Below are 18,487 nucleotides of genomic sequence, written 5' to 3'. Positions count from 1 at the left end.
CATTTACAGAGACAGTTGATTGATTGATTGATTGATTTTATTTGACTATTTTAACAAAAATATACAAACAAGTCCAGTTAGACTAATTCATACATATTTTAAAAACTGCCGAGGATAAAATACACAAAAAAGCCACAGGCTTATTTCCATTGTGGTCCTCTATTCTTAAAAAAATGTACGAGCAAATCATAAATAGAGTGCAAACATCATCAGTTCAGCAACTCGGCACAACAAAATCCTTCAACTGTAAAACAACCACTTTTTAATTTCCTTTCTAAAACCACTCTCAATTTAAATTTCTTTAAAAATCGTGGGCAAAACATTCCTTGCAGCAGAGCTCGTACACAAAAAAAAAAAGAGTTTCTACCTGATTCACTCTTAAATCTAAATGGGTAAATATCCCTGCTACACGCTCTTGTAGAATGACAGTGTACCTCACTAACTAAAACATAATAATTACTAAAAACTGAACTACACTGTTACAGTTACTATGACCATTTATGTGAAGCTGCTTTCTACATTGTACATTGTAAAAGCGCTATACAAATAAAGCTGAATTGAATTGAATTGAATAATTAAGAAAATATTTTGGTACCATTTTCTTTAAAATCTTAAAAACCATCACTAATTTTTAAAATGTCACCCTTTTCTCAACTTTTTAAAAACTTACTTTGACTATATTGTTCATTATTTAAATGTGTCAGTGGAGGTACTTTCATAACAATTCTACACAACTCATTTTGGGCCGTCTGCAATTTATTTTTCTTTTTTTAGCACCACCGCTGTGCCAAAAAGCTGCAGCATAGTCAAAGTATGGCTGCACTAATGCACTGGCTAAAATGTTAAAAGTTTGGGTGTATCTGCCTGTCTTGCTAAAAACCTAATTTTAGAACAATTTTTTGAATGGACTATAACAGACATCTTTTCACCTGTCAAATTACTATCTAAAATGCAACTTCAATATTTCACTTCCTGTTTGGAGTAATAATTGCATCCCCTACTTTTATCTCTTACCCGACATTTTCTTAGTTTTGCAGTTGAACCAAATAAAATAAGTTCACTCAAATATTTAAATTTACTCACTCTCAAGTAGTTCTAAACCTTTCTGAGTTTCTTTCTTGTTGAACACAAACAAAGATAATCAAAAAAAATGTTACAAACCTGTTACCATCAATATCCATAGTGGGAAAAATACAGTAACACTTTATTTTGTTGGTCCATTTGAGTATTAGTAGACTGTCTGCTGAATATCTGCAGATACTGTTACTTCGACAGACATTTAACTGACTATAAGAAACTTTACAAGTACATGTCAACTTACACTAACCTTAACCCTAACCTAACAGTCTACTTATAATATAATGAGAATTAGTTGGCATGTAGAAGCAATGCAACTTAAATTCAACAAACGGACTATCAAAATAAAGTGTGACCAAAAATACTATGAAAACTAATGGTTACAGGTTCCAACATTTTTCAAAATTACTTAAAAAAAAAAAAAAAAGAAGAAACTCAAACAAGATTTCTGATGAAGGGTGAGTAAAATGTGACAATTATTTTTTTAAAGAGAACTAAACCTTTAATTAATAATTAAAAAAACGTGTAAATATATATATATATATATATATATATATATATATATATATATATATATATATATATATATATATATGTACGAAAATAAACAAATGCTATAAATAATATATGAATGACACAGAATAACACTGCCTCGGTGACTTGAGTATTGTTGTTGCTACTGCTCTGAGTGAGTGAGTGTGCAGAAATAGACCCCAGTATTTCGGGGTGGAGGGGGAGTTCCTGCTGTCACATGCTCGTCTGGAGCGGAAGGGTACAGGAGACCCTAGAAACTCTCTTCAGCCGCAAACTCAACGCTCTTCCCAGCTCTAAAGTTTGGTTCCGATCCTTTTAGAGAGCGACTGTTTACAGCATCTGCGCCGCACCGCTGGAGCTTGTCATATTCTTGTATCACTGCGCGCGGGTCTACATTCTCTCGCGGAGGAGTCCGGCGGAGCTCCGAGAAGTTCCCACTGACCGGCTGAAGACCGAGGGATTGGCGATCATTCACGGGAGATTCGTGTCCAACAAACTCGGAGGAACACAACACTAAGATAAACTCTTCATCTGCGCCCCGTCTTCCTCATCTTCCTCCTCTGCGTGTTGGTGCGGGAGAATGGCGCAGATTTTACCAATCCGCTTCCAGGAGCATCTGCAGGTAAAACCGCACAAACACCCGCAACATTTGCGCTCGACGCCGACAAAACTGTAAACACGCAACTGTGAAAGAGCGGCCTCGCCCGCGCTCCTGCAACTACAGCACAGCTTGCACAGCTGATGATACATGTGTGTGTGTGTGTGACATTTACAAGATTGCAGAGTTGCGTTACGTGTTACTTAGTAGCCTGACATTTAAAAGAATTGATACATTGTAACAGTTCAACCGTGATGGTGTTTGAAATTGTTACATAGTTGCCTGACGTAAAAAAGATACATTGTAACAGTTCAACCACGATGACGTGTTTGAAATTGCTATACAGTTGCTAACATTTAAAGTATATGATACATTGTAATAGTTCAACTATGATGTTAGAAATTGCTATTTAGTTGTCTGACATTTAAAAGAATTGATACATTGTAACAGTTCAAACATGATGAGGTTTGAAATTGTTACATAGTTACCTGACCTACAAAAAGATACATTGTAACAGTTCAACCATGATGATTTGTTTGAAATTGCTAATTGGTTGCCTGACATAAAAAGATACATTGTAACAGTTAAATCATGATGACTTTACAATGGCTTTATAGTTGACTAACATTTAAAAGAATTGATGCATTGTAACGGTTCTTCAGCTATGATAATATGTTTGAAATGGTCACATAGTTGCTTGATGTACTTAATAGAATTTATACATTTGTAACACTTCAACCATGATGGCATCTGAAGTTGTTACATAGTTGCCTGGTGTAACGGAGGCCACCTAGTAAGTGTTGTGCAAGTAAAACTCACTCCTCTGACCTCTAAAGGTGCTCTCGCGACAGACGCTAGAGGCCATGGTCTTTAGCCTTCTTGTTAGAGCAACCGACTCCCATGCTGAAGGTCGCCAGTTCGAAACCAGCTTGGAGAGGGATGGGTGGTGTAGGACCGGCGGGGTTACATTGGTGCCGTGACCCGGATGGGAGTGAGGTTTAGGGGGGTGAGTGTAACGGAGGCCACCTAGTAAGTGCTGTGCAGGTAAACCTCACTCCTCTGACCTCTAAAGGTGCTCTAGCGACAGACGCTAGAGGCCATGGTCTTTAGCCTCCTTGTTAGAGCAACCGACTCCCATGCTGAAGGTTGCTAGGTCGAAACCAGCTTGGAGAGGGTTGGGTGGTGTAGGACCGGCAGGGTTACATTGGTGTAAAATAAAATTCATTGTAACAGTTTAACCATGATCACGCGGTAGAAATTGCTACATTGTTCTGTGCTTGACACTTGAATTGATACATTGTAAAAGGTCAACTATGAGGATGCGTTTGAAATTGTTACATAGTTGCCTGACATATAAAAGATGCATTGTAACAGTTCAGCCATGATGCCGTGTTAGAAATTGCTAAATAGTTCCCTGACTTTTAAAATAATTGATATATTGTAACTGTAACAGTTCAACCATGATGGTGTTAGAAATTGTTACATGGTTACCTGACATAAAAAATATACATTTTAACAGTTAAACCATGGGTAAAAAAAGAGAGATTGTAACAGTTCAACTATGATCACGTGTTAGAAATTGCTACTTAGTTGCCTGACATAAAAAAGACACATTGCAACAGTTCAATTATGATGACTAGTTTGAAGTAGATGTATAGTTTGCCTGACATTTAAAATAATTGGTACATTTTAACAGTTTAACTATGATTATGTGTTTGAAATTGTTACATAGTTGCCTGATGTACTTAAAAGAATTGATGCATGGTAACAGTTTAACCACATTGGCACATTTGAAATTGCTGCTTAGTTGCGTGACGTAAAAAAGATGCATTGTAACAGATTATCTATGATCACATGTTAGATATTGCTACATAGTTGCATGACACTTAAAATGTTACATTGTAACAGAGTTCAACCATGGTGACGTATTTCAAATTGTTACATAGTTACCTGACGTAAAAAGATACATTGTAACTCTTCAATCATGATGTCATGTTTGAAATTGCTATATAGTTGCCTGACGTAAAAAAGATACATTGTAACAGTTCAACCATAGGTAAAAAAAAGATGGATTGTAACAGTTCAACTTTGATCACGTGTTAGAAATTGCTACTTCGTTGCCTGACGTAAAAAAAGAGACATTCTAACAGTTAACCTTTGATGACTCATTAGAAATTGCCACATATTTACATGACACATAAAATAATTGCTAAATTGTAACATTTCAACTATGATGATGCGTTTGAATTTGTTACATTATTACCTGACATAAAAGAGATTCATTGTAACAGTTCAACCATGGCTAAAAAAAATACATTGTAACAGCTCAAGTACAATCACGCGTTTGAAATTGCTGCCTAATTGCCTGACATAAAAAAGATACATTGTAACAGTTCAGTCATGATGACTTGATTGAAATTGCTGTATAGCTGCCTGACATTTAAAAGAACTGATACATCAACTATATGATGATGCGTTTAAAATTGTTACATAGTTGCCTGACATACTTAAAACAATTGATACCTTGTATCAGTTTAAACATAATGACACGTCAGAAAATGCAGAGTTGCGTGACATTTAAAAAAAAAGTTCAACCATGATGACATGTTTATAATTGTTACATAGTTTTCTGACATTAAAAAAAAGATACATTGTAACAGTTTAACCATAATGATGCGTTTGAAATTGCTATATAGTTGTCGGACATTGAAAAGAATTGATACATTTTAACAGTTCAACCATGATGACGCGTTAGATATTGCTACACAGTTGAATGATATGCATCGATGGATTGCTCTTCAGTGTTTGGTCTCTCAGTAGTGACTATTAAACCACACTGAACTGAGCTGAACTGAACTGAACTTAAACACTGAAAACTGAACTACACTGTTTCAATTTATTATCACCATTTATGTGAAGCTGCTTTGACACAATCTACTTTGTAAAAGCGCTATACAAATAAAGGTGAATTGAATTGAATATTTGAAAGAATTGCTACATTGTATTATAGTTTAACTATGATGACCTGTCAGAAATTGCTACTTGCATGACACTAGAATAATATTTGTTATGTAGTGTATTTTTTTATTTGTTTATTTTTTGAACTACATAGCTGAAATTTTAACAAAGTGTTACAGTGTACAACATTGAAAATAATGCAGTTAAGTAAGCAGTTATTTAATTATTATGTTAGACTTAAAAGCAACTTTTTTTTACAAATTGTAATCCTACTTTCCCTTTCTTGCAGTTCACTCTTGTAGTCATGTAGCTATTTCAAGTGTTGTAACATAAAATTACTTGTACAGTAATTAACTGCATATCTATCTATCTATCTATCTATCTATCTATCTATCTATCTATCTATCTATCTATCTATCTATCTATCTATCTATCTGTCTGTCTGTCTGTCTGTCTGTCTGTCTGTCTGTCTGTCTGTCTGTCTGTCTGTCTGTCTGTCTGTCTGTCTGTCTGTCTGTCTGTCTGTCTGTCTGTCTGTCTGTCTGTCTGTCTGTCTGTCTGTCTGTCTGTCTGTCTATCTATCTATCTATCTATCTATCTATCTATCTATCTATCTATCTATCTATCTAATCTGTCTGTCTGTCTGTCTGTCTGTCTGTCTGTCTATATCTGTCTGTCTATCTGTCCATCTATCCATTCAGCATTAATCGTGGTGAAAATAACTTTGTATTTACATAATATATGTATCTGTGAATAATTATTATGCATGTATTTAAATGCACACACGTGTATGTACTTTCAAATATTACACATATAAATATGTATAAATTTGTTATATATAAATATGAACATTTCCGTTGTGTATACACTGATGTGTGTTGTGTGTTTGTTCGCATAATAAAACCAGTACAGAAGGATTACAAAAATACAAACGTTTTTTGTATGATTAGTCATCAATCATTTAACAGCACTAATATATTACTAATCGCATGCAAAATTAAACGTTGCGTTTGTAATCATTTTGTACTGTGTATATTTGTCATTTATGCATCACTCAACCTAGAAGTACAGCTCACTGCTTTCTGACATTTTATGGCAGTAGTTGCATGACGAAAATGACATTTAGTAGCAAATTGTATGATATATTGCACAGTTGTTGCAAGGCATGCTAAACAATATACTGTAGTAAAACAAGCATGCAGAGATCACTGAAAAAAGTGTTGCTTGCAGAACTGTTGCAATCAATTTATTTGTTGAATTTAAACAAACAAATTAAGTTTAATAATGTTCAACCTAATTTGTTTGTTTAAATTCAGCCCAAATAAGTTGTTCACAACCACTTACCGTAAAAAATTGAGTAAATCCAAGGAATCATCTTTGAATAATTTTTTTTCAGTGATGGTGAAGCTAATATTATTGATGACCTGTATTAATGTAATGTTCATCAGTGAAAACACTGTGCTAAAGCTTGTCTTTATGAAAGCAAGGCCTGTGAATAGGGTTTTTATCCCTTGTGGAAGTGTGTTGACGTGCTCTGCGGCTCTTCTCATGGTCATTCACTGTTGGTTGGGACTGTTTCTTCATCAGGTTTAATTGCAGTTCTCTTAAGGCTGATGTATTGACAGTCTCCCTTCTCTATACTGCATTAGTCAGATGTTATTATGGGATGTGAATGCACCGTCAGTAACTCCAGACATGCGCTATTCCTTCCCTGCAGATCAAACCGGCAAAGTGCTGTCATGTCATGCGTGCTTTAAAAACACACCAAATACCCGACACCACCGAGGGCCGTTTGGGAATGTTTCAGTGCTGTTTGTTGTGTTAGTCCAGATTAAAGTTGTGTAGTGTGTTCCAGATACAACATGAGCAGCAGTTGCAGTGTTGGAGACACTCATAGCTTGTGTTTCATAAACATTAGAGTCATGTTTATTTGTGTATTGTGTGACTTCTCAAATCAAATATACAGTAGTCAACATTGGAAGTGGATCAAAAGTAAAACCCAAATCTAAAACCGAAATGTGTATATGTTTAATACTAATATTTTAAAAATAGCAAAAATACCAGCAAGAAAGTCGCTGGTTTGAGTCCTGATTGGGCCAGTTGGCATTTCTGTGTGTAGTTTGCATGTTTTCCAGGTCTTGGTGTTGGCTACCTCCGAGTGCTCTGGTTTCCCCCACAATCCAAACACATGCGCTAATGGTGAATTGAATAAACTAAATTGGACGTAGTGTACATGTATGAGTGTGTGTGTGTGTGTGTGTGTGAATGTGAGTGTTTATAGGTGTTTCCCAGTACTGGGTTGCGGCTGGAAGGGCATCCATTGTGTAAAACAAATGCTGGAATAGTTGGCGATTCATTCCACTGTGGCAACCCCTCATAAATAAGAGACAAAACCTTGAATGAATGATTATGCAATGTTCATCCACTACTACAAGCTACTGTGGTTTCAAAGCTGCTAGAAAATCATGATCTTATTTTTATATCTTAATAATTTGTGATGATATATTTTTGCTGTATAGTTTATGTGTTAAATTATGTGAGTTTAATGCAATGTTTTTACAGTTAAGGCTCAATATGCAAATAAAAAATTAGGAATAATCATTGAAAATTATCATAATTAACATAATTATCAACAACTTCTCTTTAATTAGAGAATGTGAAAATTGTAATTTACTGTTACTGATTGTGTTGTTATTTATTTCTCCATTTATGCCTTTAACTACACCAATGTGTGTGTGTGTGTGTGTGTGTGTGTGTGTGTGTGTGTGTGTGTGTGTGTGTGTTTATTTATTTATTTATTTATTTATTTATTTATTTATTTATTTATTATTACCAGGGTTAACCTGTCTGGAAAGAATAGAATTAAATAAAATTTCTTTGGGTTTTTAACTCATTATTGCTAATTAAATTAATTATATATATATATATATATATATATATATATATATATATATATATATATATATATATATATATATATATATATATATATATATATATATATATATATATATATATATATATATATACAGTTAAAGTAAAAAAAAATTGCCCCCCTTCAAATTTTTTTTTACTATTTTAAATATTTCCCAAATGATGTTTAACACAGCAAGACAATTTTCACAGTATGTCTGATAATATTTTTTCTTCTAGGGAAAGTCTTATTTGTTTTATTTCGGCCAGAATAAAAGCAGTTTTTAATCTTTTAAACACCATTTTAAGATCAAAATTATTAGCCCCTTTAAGCTATATTTTGTTTCGATAGTCTACAGAACAAACCATCATTATACAATAACTTGTCCAATTACCCTAGTTAACCTAATTAACCTAGTTAAGCATTTAAATGTCACTTTAAATTGTATAGAAGTGTGTTGAAAAATATCTAGTCTAATATTATTTACTGTCATCATGGCAAAGATAAAATAAATCAGTTATTAGAAATGATGAAATTGGTGGAAAAAATATATATGTATATAATTTCAGGTAATATTTTTTAAAACTTGTTTAACATGTTAAAATAAAATAATTAAAGTGAAAAATCTGTATTTCTAAAAACTATATCTCAAATCAAATTTATTAATTTAAATAATTTTCTAACATGTGCACTTGGGAACTAGTATCCAGGCCACAAAAATGCTGTTTTCATTTAAATGGATAAACATGTTTCCACTTTTTTGGGTCAATATGCTATTGCTGTATCTCAAATTAGACATGCACATTAAATCCTGCTTTTGTTTCTATTTACAGTCAGTTTGATCACTGCAAAATCCCACAATAAAATGGAATAAAATAAAGATAAATCAAAAATATAAAAATAAAGGCACAAGAAAGAAACTTGTAATAAAAACTACATTGATATCTCAGTGAAAAAAAAAGGTAAAGTTGCGCATGTAAGGCAAGGCAAGGCAAGGCAAGGCAAGTGGCAATTCAAAGTGCTTTACATAAACAGGAATAAAAAAGACAAGTTTAGGAACATAAAATGTAGACAATAGACAATAAAAATTATTAAAAACAGATAAAAACAAATTAAAATGAGTTAAAATAGGTTATAAAAGAATGAAAAAGAAAACGAAAAACATAATAGTGCGATCTGTCGGACGCAGCACAGTGCTCATTCAGTAAAGGCACAGCTAAACAGATGTGTTTTCAGTCTTGATTTGAATGTGCCTAATGTTGGAGCACATCTGATCATTTCTGGAAGCTGATTCCAGCAGCAAGGGGCATAGTGGCTGAAGGCAGATTCACCCTGCTTTGACTGAACTCTTGGAACTTCTAGTTTATATGATCCTAAAGATCTGAGTGATCTGTTAGGTCTGTATTCAGTGAGCATATCTGTAATGTATTGAGGTCCTAGGCCATTTAGTGATTTATAGACCAGTAATAATACTTTAAAATCTATTCTGAATGTAACTGGCAGCCAGTGTAGAGACCTGAGGACAGGTGTGATGTGCTCTGATTTTCTGCTTCTGGTCAGAATCCTGGCTGCAGGGTTCTGGATGAGCTGCAAGTGTCTGACTTTTTTTTTGGGAAGGCCAGTGAGGAGTCCATTACAGTAATCCACCCTGCTGCTGATAAAAGCATGAACAAGTTTCTCTAAATCTTCACTAGAAACAAAGCATCTGATTCTTGCTATGTTTTTGAGATGATAGTATGCTGATTTACTGACTGCTTTGACATGACTGTTGAAACTCAGATCTGACTCCAGCGTCACACCAAGATTCTTGACCTTATTTTTTGTCGTTTGACCTTTAGAGCCTAGGTACGCATTCACCTTGAGAACCTCATCTCTGTTCCCAAACGCAATGATTTCAGTTTTCTCTTTGTTTAACTGAAGAAAGTTTTGTAGAATGAAATAGTTTTTATTATATATGAATATTTCTTTTTTAATTACCTTTATTTATGTAACACCAATGAATAACATTCAGAATATACCAAAGTGCAGTTTCTACTTTTCTTTTTTTGAGCGTTTTTATGAATGTAAATAAACACTTAACCCTTGCCCACATACATTTACAATCAGAATTATTCGCCCCCCTTTGAATTTTTGATTTCTCATTTAAATATTTCCCAAATGATGTTTAACAGAGCAAAGAAATTTTCACAGTATGTCCGATATAATTTTTTTTCTTCTGGAAAATATTTTATTTGTTTTATTTGGGCTAGAATAAAAGCAGTTTTTAATTTTTTAAATGTCATTTTAGGGTATAACAAACCATTGTTATACAATAACTTGCCTAATTACCCTAACCTGCCTATTTAACCTAATTAACCCAATTAAGCCTTTAAATGTCACTTTAAGCTGTATAGAAGTGTCTTGAAAAATATCTAGTCTAATATTATTCACTGTCATCATGGCAAAGATAAAGTAAATCAATTATTAGAAATGAGTTATTAAAACTATTATGTTTAGAGATGTGTTAAAGAAATCTGCTCTCTGTTAAACAGAAATTGGGGAAAAAAAATAAACATGGGCCCTAATAATTTAGGGGGTTTAATAATTCTGATTGCAAGTGTAGCAGCAGTCCTCTTGCACAGTATATGTGAGTTTGATAACATGTTTGAACATACCTGCAAATAAAAAGTACACAAATCCAAACAACAGTACATGAATGACATATAACAGAAAAACAAATAAGCAAACAGACAAAAAATAATTAAATAAAATAAGTCAATTATAATTCCCAGTGATGCATAAAACATATGCTGGACAAGCTGGCGGTTCATTCCACTGTGGCGACCCCAAATTAATAAAGGGACTAAGCCGAAAAGAAAATTAATGAATGAAAGTAAATAATAAGTAATAAATTTAAAAAAATAGTAGCAAAATAATTTATTTCTTTATTTTTTCTGTGTGTGAAATGATTCTTTGAATGATTTGATGTTAAAACTTTTATTTATATAGTTAAAGTCAGAATTATGACAGGAATATAGGAAATACTGTGAACAATTTCTTAGTCCGTTAAATATCACTTAAGAAATATTTGAAAAAAAATAAATATTGCACAGGAGGGTGAATAATTTTACCCTTAACTCTATATTCTGTATTACAGTAGTCCTCCGGTGTGTTTTCTGTGACGGTAAACAATAGGACAGTGTTATTTTGCCCTGAGAGTCGAGTGCTAATGAAGTTTCATTCCACACAGCATTGAGAACATTTTGCAGGACAGAGATGTGTGAGTGTGTGTGAGAGTGTATGTGTGTGTGATTGTCCCGGCCTCACCTTTTTCGCAGGCCGTGTTTTCTCTGTCATTCACACAATACGCTGATTCCTCCAAACACGCATCTGGAACTCACTCTTCAGCTGATTGAAAGCAGATGCTGCTTCACATTTATATCTCTGACAGCTCCAGGGCAGCAAGATACTGGGAAATTGTGTGATATTTCCTTTGAGTATCGCCATAGTGACATAACTTGCAATATAATATATCCCCTAGAGAAAAGAAAAGACACTTTTTTCATATGTTGTGCATCTCACTGTGATATGAATGTTGCATATAGAATTCTCACGTTAACTTTCATTTTGCAACAAGATTTGCAGTCCTAATTCTGACATTCATTCATTCACTCATTCATTTTTCTTCGGCGTAGTCCCTTATTTTTCAGGGGTTGCCACAGCGGAATGAACCACCAACTATTCCAGCAAATGTTTTATGCAGCGGATGCCCTTCCAGTCACAACCCAGTACTGGAAAACACCCATACACTCTCATATATACACACACACACACACACACACACACACACACTCATACACTCATACACTACAGCCAACTTAGTTCAACCAATTCCCCTATAGCGCATGTGTTTGGACTGTGGGGAAAACCAGAACATAAAAACTTTTTGCTGGGAGGCCACAGTGCTAACCACTGAGCCATGCCGCAGTGCCACCATAATTTTAACATATGAGGAAATTATGTTTAGACCACTCCAGATTATTCTTGAAAAATTACATTTTCTCTGTGAGATATGAAAGTTGCATATAACATTATTGCGATAACGATACTTTTTTGATTTGTTGTGCAGCCCCAATGCAACATATAATGTCATTGTGGTTTAGCCATCCCGAATGCATCCCAGAATTTTTATTTAGGTGCATACGTAGGTGAATATTGTCTATAGCATTATTGCTTTAATGATATTTTTTTCCGGTCTATATTGTGCATATATATATATATATATATACACATACACACATACATACATACATACATACATACATATACATACATATATACATATATATATATATATATATATATATATATATATATATATATATATATATATATATATATATATATATATATATATATATATATAAATATATATATATATATATATATATATATATATATATATATATATATATATATATATATATACATACATATATACATATATATATATATATATATATATATATATATATATATATATATATATATATATATATATATATATATATATATATATATGTATATATGTGTGTGTGTGTGTGTGTGTGTGTGTGTGTGTGTGTGTGTATATTAAAAAAAAACAGGAGCGTCACTAGACCCCTTTAAAATTCGCCAGTGCCCCAGTAAATGCTTTGAGATACGATTTACTTTATATGCAAATGTGTATTAATTAAGAGTGGTAATACCAGAATAGAATAAAGACATTATTCTCTATGTGCAACCGAACCAACGCTGATGAAAACAATGTAGTTTAATATTATGTTCATATTCAAAGAAACTGAGCATGTGCCCAGAAAAAATGAAATAAAATAATTTCAGTGGATCACTAAAAAGAATTACTTATTGCAACTCTCTGCTATGTGAATTTTGCATATACCATTAATGCAATAAAAATAATTTTTACATTTTGCTGCTTTAATTTCAAGAGAATAACTGCATTACGCTTCGGAATTTTCATTTTGGTGCATCCCTAAAACAAATTGCATTGCATCTCTCTGCGATATGAATATTGCATATACCATTATTGCAATTACAATAATTTAGTGATACATTTGGCATCTCTAATTCTGACCTATAACAGCCCAGCCCAGAATTTTCATTTCAGTGCACTCTGAAAAAAAAGTGAGGAAAATATGAATCTTGAATGTAGGAATATAGATATGAATATTGCATAGAAAATACTCAAAACTTTTTTAATGTATTGTGCAGCTGTATTTCACATCATATTCTGCCGTAGGTGTAATTTTCTAGCACGTCCTTCTCAGTTCCTCAATGTTTTGTGTTGATTTCTGCCCCTGTGTGTTTGTATTCTGCTGTGAGACGCTCAGCCGGTGCAGTTTGGTGAAAGAATGCCAAGAATCTGCAGCCGACGGGACTTTGGGCCTCTTGCAGCTCAGCTTTATGTCTTGAACGTGTGTTTGAGTTCATTCACTGCTGGATTGTTTTGACTGGAATCGTTAAGATTTTTAAGTTTCTTCTGCTTACCAGGGAGGCATTGATTTGATTAAAAAAACTGTAAAAATATACTCTCTATTAGGCCTGCCACATTAATCAACATATGGACTTAAATAGACAACACATGGACATGATCTCAATCAGTTTTAATGATGCAATATATATCGCCAATACATAAAAAACCAACTAGGCACATTTAGTGCATCATCTCTGTCTCTAGTGGAGGTGTCATATGGTTAATAGTACACCATAGCATTTACTATAAATTACTATAGTGTATTTGCATGTGTGTGTTTGACAGCTGAAAATAGATCTGGTAGCAGAAATCGCAGCCTCTGTTACTCTTTACCTTGCATTTCTTTGTTAGCATTTATTATTATTTATTTATTTAGGATATGCGTTTTCACATTCTGATTCCAATGCCTCATTATTAACTTGCTAGAAGTATCTGTCTTTAGATTTATATTATTATTCAAAAAGTTTGTCGTTACGCTAATCATTTTTACAGATTTTGGGAATGTCCTAATATTAGAAGTTTCTGGAAAGGGATGCATAGCATTTTAGAAAGTATCTTAAATACTGCAATTGATTTCAGCTTTGAGGTACTTTATTTGGGTTTGCTGTCAATAGATTTCTTAGAAAGAAAACAACATATATATGTATAGAGTCATCCTTGCTTCAAGTAAAAAAAAAAAGCCATTACTAGATGCTGGTGTGAACCTAGCCCACCTAGGCTTGGGCCGGTATAAGATTCTGATGGTGTGATAACCTTGGATAAAAATATCATGGTATTGTGAGAATGTTTGAGTAAAAAACAATACATAAATTTTTTTAAAGAAACAAGACAAAAAAAATTGTAAAAAATCTTACACATACCTTAGGAACGGTATTTCAGAAAATGTTTGCAATTTTAAAACTTTGTCTTTTCCAAACTGCGATATACCCTGAAAACAGTTATTATCTCATGCCTAAATCCACCACAAATGCAGGATTTAATTGATGTTTTGAAAAATATATTCATTATAGAGAAAATTACATATTGTGTGCAAAGCCAAAACGACTTGTTGACTTGTGGTTTAAATGGATTGAGTACATTAATCCCATTAAACCTAATGTCTTTTTTCTATAGAATATAAGATTAATTTTACTGATAATATTGTCCCTTGCCTTTTTTTCTTCTGTATATAGTTTTGATAAGGATTATGTAAAATAAGGCAAAGGGGTATGTTGTTCTGTCACTGTCATGAAGAGATTCGTGTCTCCTCTTTGATCCCTGAATGGCGAATTTGAAGTGGAAAAGCTCTAAAAGTGACATGTCTACTGATGCTGTGAATTGTATGTCTCTGCAATAAAAACTTAAATAAAAAAAAAGAATGTTTTTTAAAAATTGCCGTTGATATAAAATGTGAACACACAACTACTGTAATTTAAAAAAAAATTACTAATACTTTCCTTCTTAGGCTTTACAGACCTGAAACTTGCCTATAGCACTTCTTCATTGTTGCTCTTATAGTTGTGTAAATTGCTTCCTTGTCCTAATTTGTAAGTCGCTTTGGATAAAAGCGTCTGCTAAATGACTAAATGTAAAATGTAAAAATGTTATAATGACTATAAGTCAATGAAATATTCTTAAGAATAAAATATGATGTGCTCTTTGGTAGATGTTCACGCAGTCAGATATTTTGCCGAACAGATCAGCCACTTTTGACGCTCATACACAATCAACATATACTTTCTATGCGAATTTATGTTTTGAGTTTTTACTGCAAATGTCACGTCTATAACTCTGGAATTGCTCTTATATATTAACAAGTAGCCTGTAAAACTGTTTGCATGGGAGACCAGAAGCTTTGAACATTCAAATGACAAAAGCTTAAAATACCCTTTATTGATGTTGCAGCTAGTTTTAAGTAAAGGCTGATTTATACTTCTGCATCAAACACCGGCGTTTGCTACGGCGCTGACGCATCGCCCGTCGGCGTCACTGACGTGCACCTCTCAAAAAATGTAACTACACGTTGCAACAACACGTGGCGCAAGCTCTGTGATTGGTCGGCTTGGTAGCGCTGACGAGTCTGGGCGGGACCGAGAGCCGCGCGAATGGCGCGAACCCAATGTAGCGATTGTTTACAAGTGTGGAGTACCGTGAAGGAGCTCCGGATGGAAAGTTTTGTTTTGTGTTTACCTCATAGTTAAAGTTGTTGCACGTCCGCCGGTTCCTGCCTCAAAATGAGCGAATTTGAGCCACTTGTACATCCCGGAAGTGTTCAGGAAAAGCAAAAAAGTAGCGAAGAAACTCGACACAGAGGAACATTTACACCTCACTGCTAACTAGCGTTTCGGAAGTGTTAATGCAGAGCAACAGAGACAGCGCGCAGAAGTATAAATGCACAGCTACGCGCGTTGCATGCGACGTGGGTTACGCCGGTCTCTTGATGCAGAAGTAGAAATCAGGCTTTACTGCTAGTGGTGGGTCGTTCATGAAAGATTCGCTCATTTTGAACGAATCTTCAATATGACTCAGGAACTGCGAGTCCTCTCAGGGAGTGATTCGTTCATCCGTGCGTGCGCACATTTGTGCAGGTGGTATCATTCATTTCAAGTCCTTTAAGTCGTTCATCGTGGAAAGGCAGAAGCCGATCATATGCGTTTAGAGCCGGAAAGAGATTTGATCCGTTCTTCACGTGAACACAGCTGCTGCGCTCGTGCATCCAGGGCTGTTTCTCAATTCCAAGAACGCAGAGAACGGACTTGTGTTCTTGTGGAGACCGGTCTTGCCAGGTGTCCTCGGAAGAACGAACTCAGTAGACCGCGAGGGCAGAGAACGCGTCCTTTGAAACATGAGATGCTGCGTTCTTCCTGATGGTCACATGACCTTCACGTGTTTTAAATGGTAAATTATTTAAACATTACAGCCTTCATACAACAATTTATTGTTTCCCCTTTTCAAAATATATACTTTGCATAAAAACATTATAAATATATGCACAATATAAATAAAACTAATTTAATGCGAATTTCAGCAAACAAACACCCTTAATGTGTTTATTCCTTTATTAAGATATTCATGGTAATGTTTACTTTCACCGTTTCATTTACGGAAACTCCTGATGTAAATAAGTGATCTCTCTGAACTTTAATAATAAATCTAGATAAAATGCTGCACTTCCCACATCCAGTCGCAATGACTTCTGGGACTTCCAGAGCGAGTTCGGTGCTCAAGTCTGCATCAGTGCGTCCTCGATATCAAGAACACATCCGGGAAGTTTCACGCGTCCTCCGTACTTGCGGTCTTGAGTATTGGAACTGAACTTAGGCAGCTGATGATGACGTTGCACGAGGACGCAAGACCGCTGAAGAACGCATATTGAGAAACAGCCCAGGTTAATCATAAACAACTCAGTGTGCATTCGCTAGTTGCACTATCGCGGTCTGATTATGTTTCGATCAAGGTTTATATGCATCAAATACATAACATCTGTGCCAAACATCTCAACTGACGAACATATTAACTATAATACAACCATTTCACGTCCATTTCACGTGAGATGGCGGGGGGTGAGTGGAAAAAACCAAGTCGCAGGGGGAATATGTTCTACAGAAGTAATTTATGTTTTCTTATGTGGCCCTGGCCCGGTACCAATTGTTCCACGGACCGGTACCGGTCTGCGGCCCAGTGGTTGGGGACCACTGCTCTATCGGGTCTGAGTCATTCGTTCATCACAGGCCAATCATATGCGTTTAGAACCGCAAAAAGAATTGAACCGTTCATCTCTCGAGTCCTCTATCGGGTCTGAGTCCTTCTCAATATGCGTTCTTCAGTGGTCCTGCGTCCTCGTGTTCTCGTGTAACGTCATCATCAGCTGCCTAAGTTCAGTTCCAATACTCAAGACCGCAAGTACGGAGGACGCGTGAAACTTCCCGGATGTGTTCTTGATATCGAGGACGCACTGATGCAGACTTGAGCACCGAACTCGCTCTGGAAGTCCCAGAAGTCATTGCGACTGGAGGTGGGAAGTGCAGCATTTTATCTAGATTTATTATTAAAGTTCAGAGAGATCACTTATTTACATCAGGAGTTTCCGTAAATGAAACGGTGAAAGTAAACATTACCATGGACATCTTAATAAAGAAATAAACACATTTAGGGTGTTTGTTTGCTGAAATTCGTATTAAAATCAGTTTTATTTATATTGTGCATATATTTATAATGTTTTTATGCAAAGTATATATTTTGAAAAGGGGAAACAATAAATCGTTGTATGAATGCTGTAATGTTTAAATAATTTACCATTTAAAACACGTGAAGGTCATATGACCATCAGGAAGAACGCAGCATCTCAATTCTCAAAGGACGCGTTCTCTGCCCTCGCGGTCTCCTGAGTTCGTTCATCTGTGGACACCTGGCAAGACCGCTCTCCACAAGAACACAAGTCCGTTCTCTGCGTTCTTGGAATTGAGAAACAGCCCTTCGTTCATCACGGGCAAATCATATGTGTTTAGAGATGGAAAAAGAGTTGATCTGTTCATCTCTCGAGTCCTCGGGTTTGAGTCATTCTGTCAAGTGATGAACGAACGACTCAAGAACCAGAAGACTTGAAAGGTGAACTGATTATCATGGCTCCTATCGGCTCAGACTGTGTACATTGGTTAAGATTACTGTGACTGTCAGTGTAACCTGAACGAACCACTGACATTTGAAGACATGAAGAGGTGAGCTGAGCAAAGAGACGACAATACCTTCATAGACGAAAGAGCAGGTAAACACTGAATTATTATGTTCTCCTTTTTATAGTATTCTATTTATGACTTATTTGTCGTGTGATCAAACTTTTGGGCTAGTTTTAGATGTGTTTGGAAGCAATTCGTAACATTTTAATAATATTTTGGCAAATTGAACAAAATGAACG

The 18,487-nt window shown here is 34.8% G+C and overlaps 1 protein-coding gene across 5 annotated transcripts in view; it reads left to right on the top strand.

Annotated features, from left to right (window-relative positions):
* The first annotated feature begins 2,067 nt into the window (after positions 1-2,067).
* cltcl1 (clathrin, heavy chain-like 1) overlaps positions 2,068-18,487 on the top strand; it is a 112,507-nt gene continuing 96,087 nt past the window's right edge. For all 5 annotated transcript variants that reach the window (XR_015497382.2, XR_015497381.2, XR_015497380.2 and 2 more), the window contains exon 1: positions 2,068-2,233. Coding sequence is in view for 2 of the 5 variants with exons in the window: in XM_087264073.2 (XP_087120199.1) it covers positions 2,192-2,233 (42 nt within the window). In the remaining 3 variants the exon portion in view is untranslated. The remainder of the gene's footprint in view (positions 2,234-18,487) is intronic.

The sequence above is a fragment of the Danio rerio genome, chromosome 8, assembly GCF_052040795.2.
Source record: "Danio rerio strain M-AB ecotype USA chromosome 8, GRCz13ab, whole genome shotgun sequence".
NCBI classification, from domain to species: Eukaryota; Metazoa; Chordata; class Actinopteri; order Cypriniformes; family Danionidae; genus Danio; species Danio rerio.
Note: the sequence above shows the minus strand (reverse complement) of the source record. Positions and strands in the feature narration are given on the sequence as shown.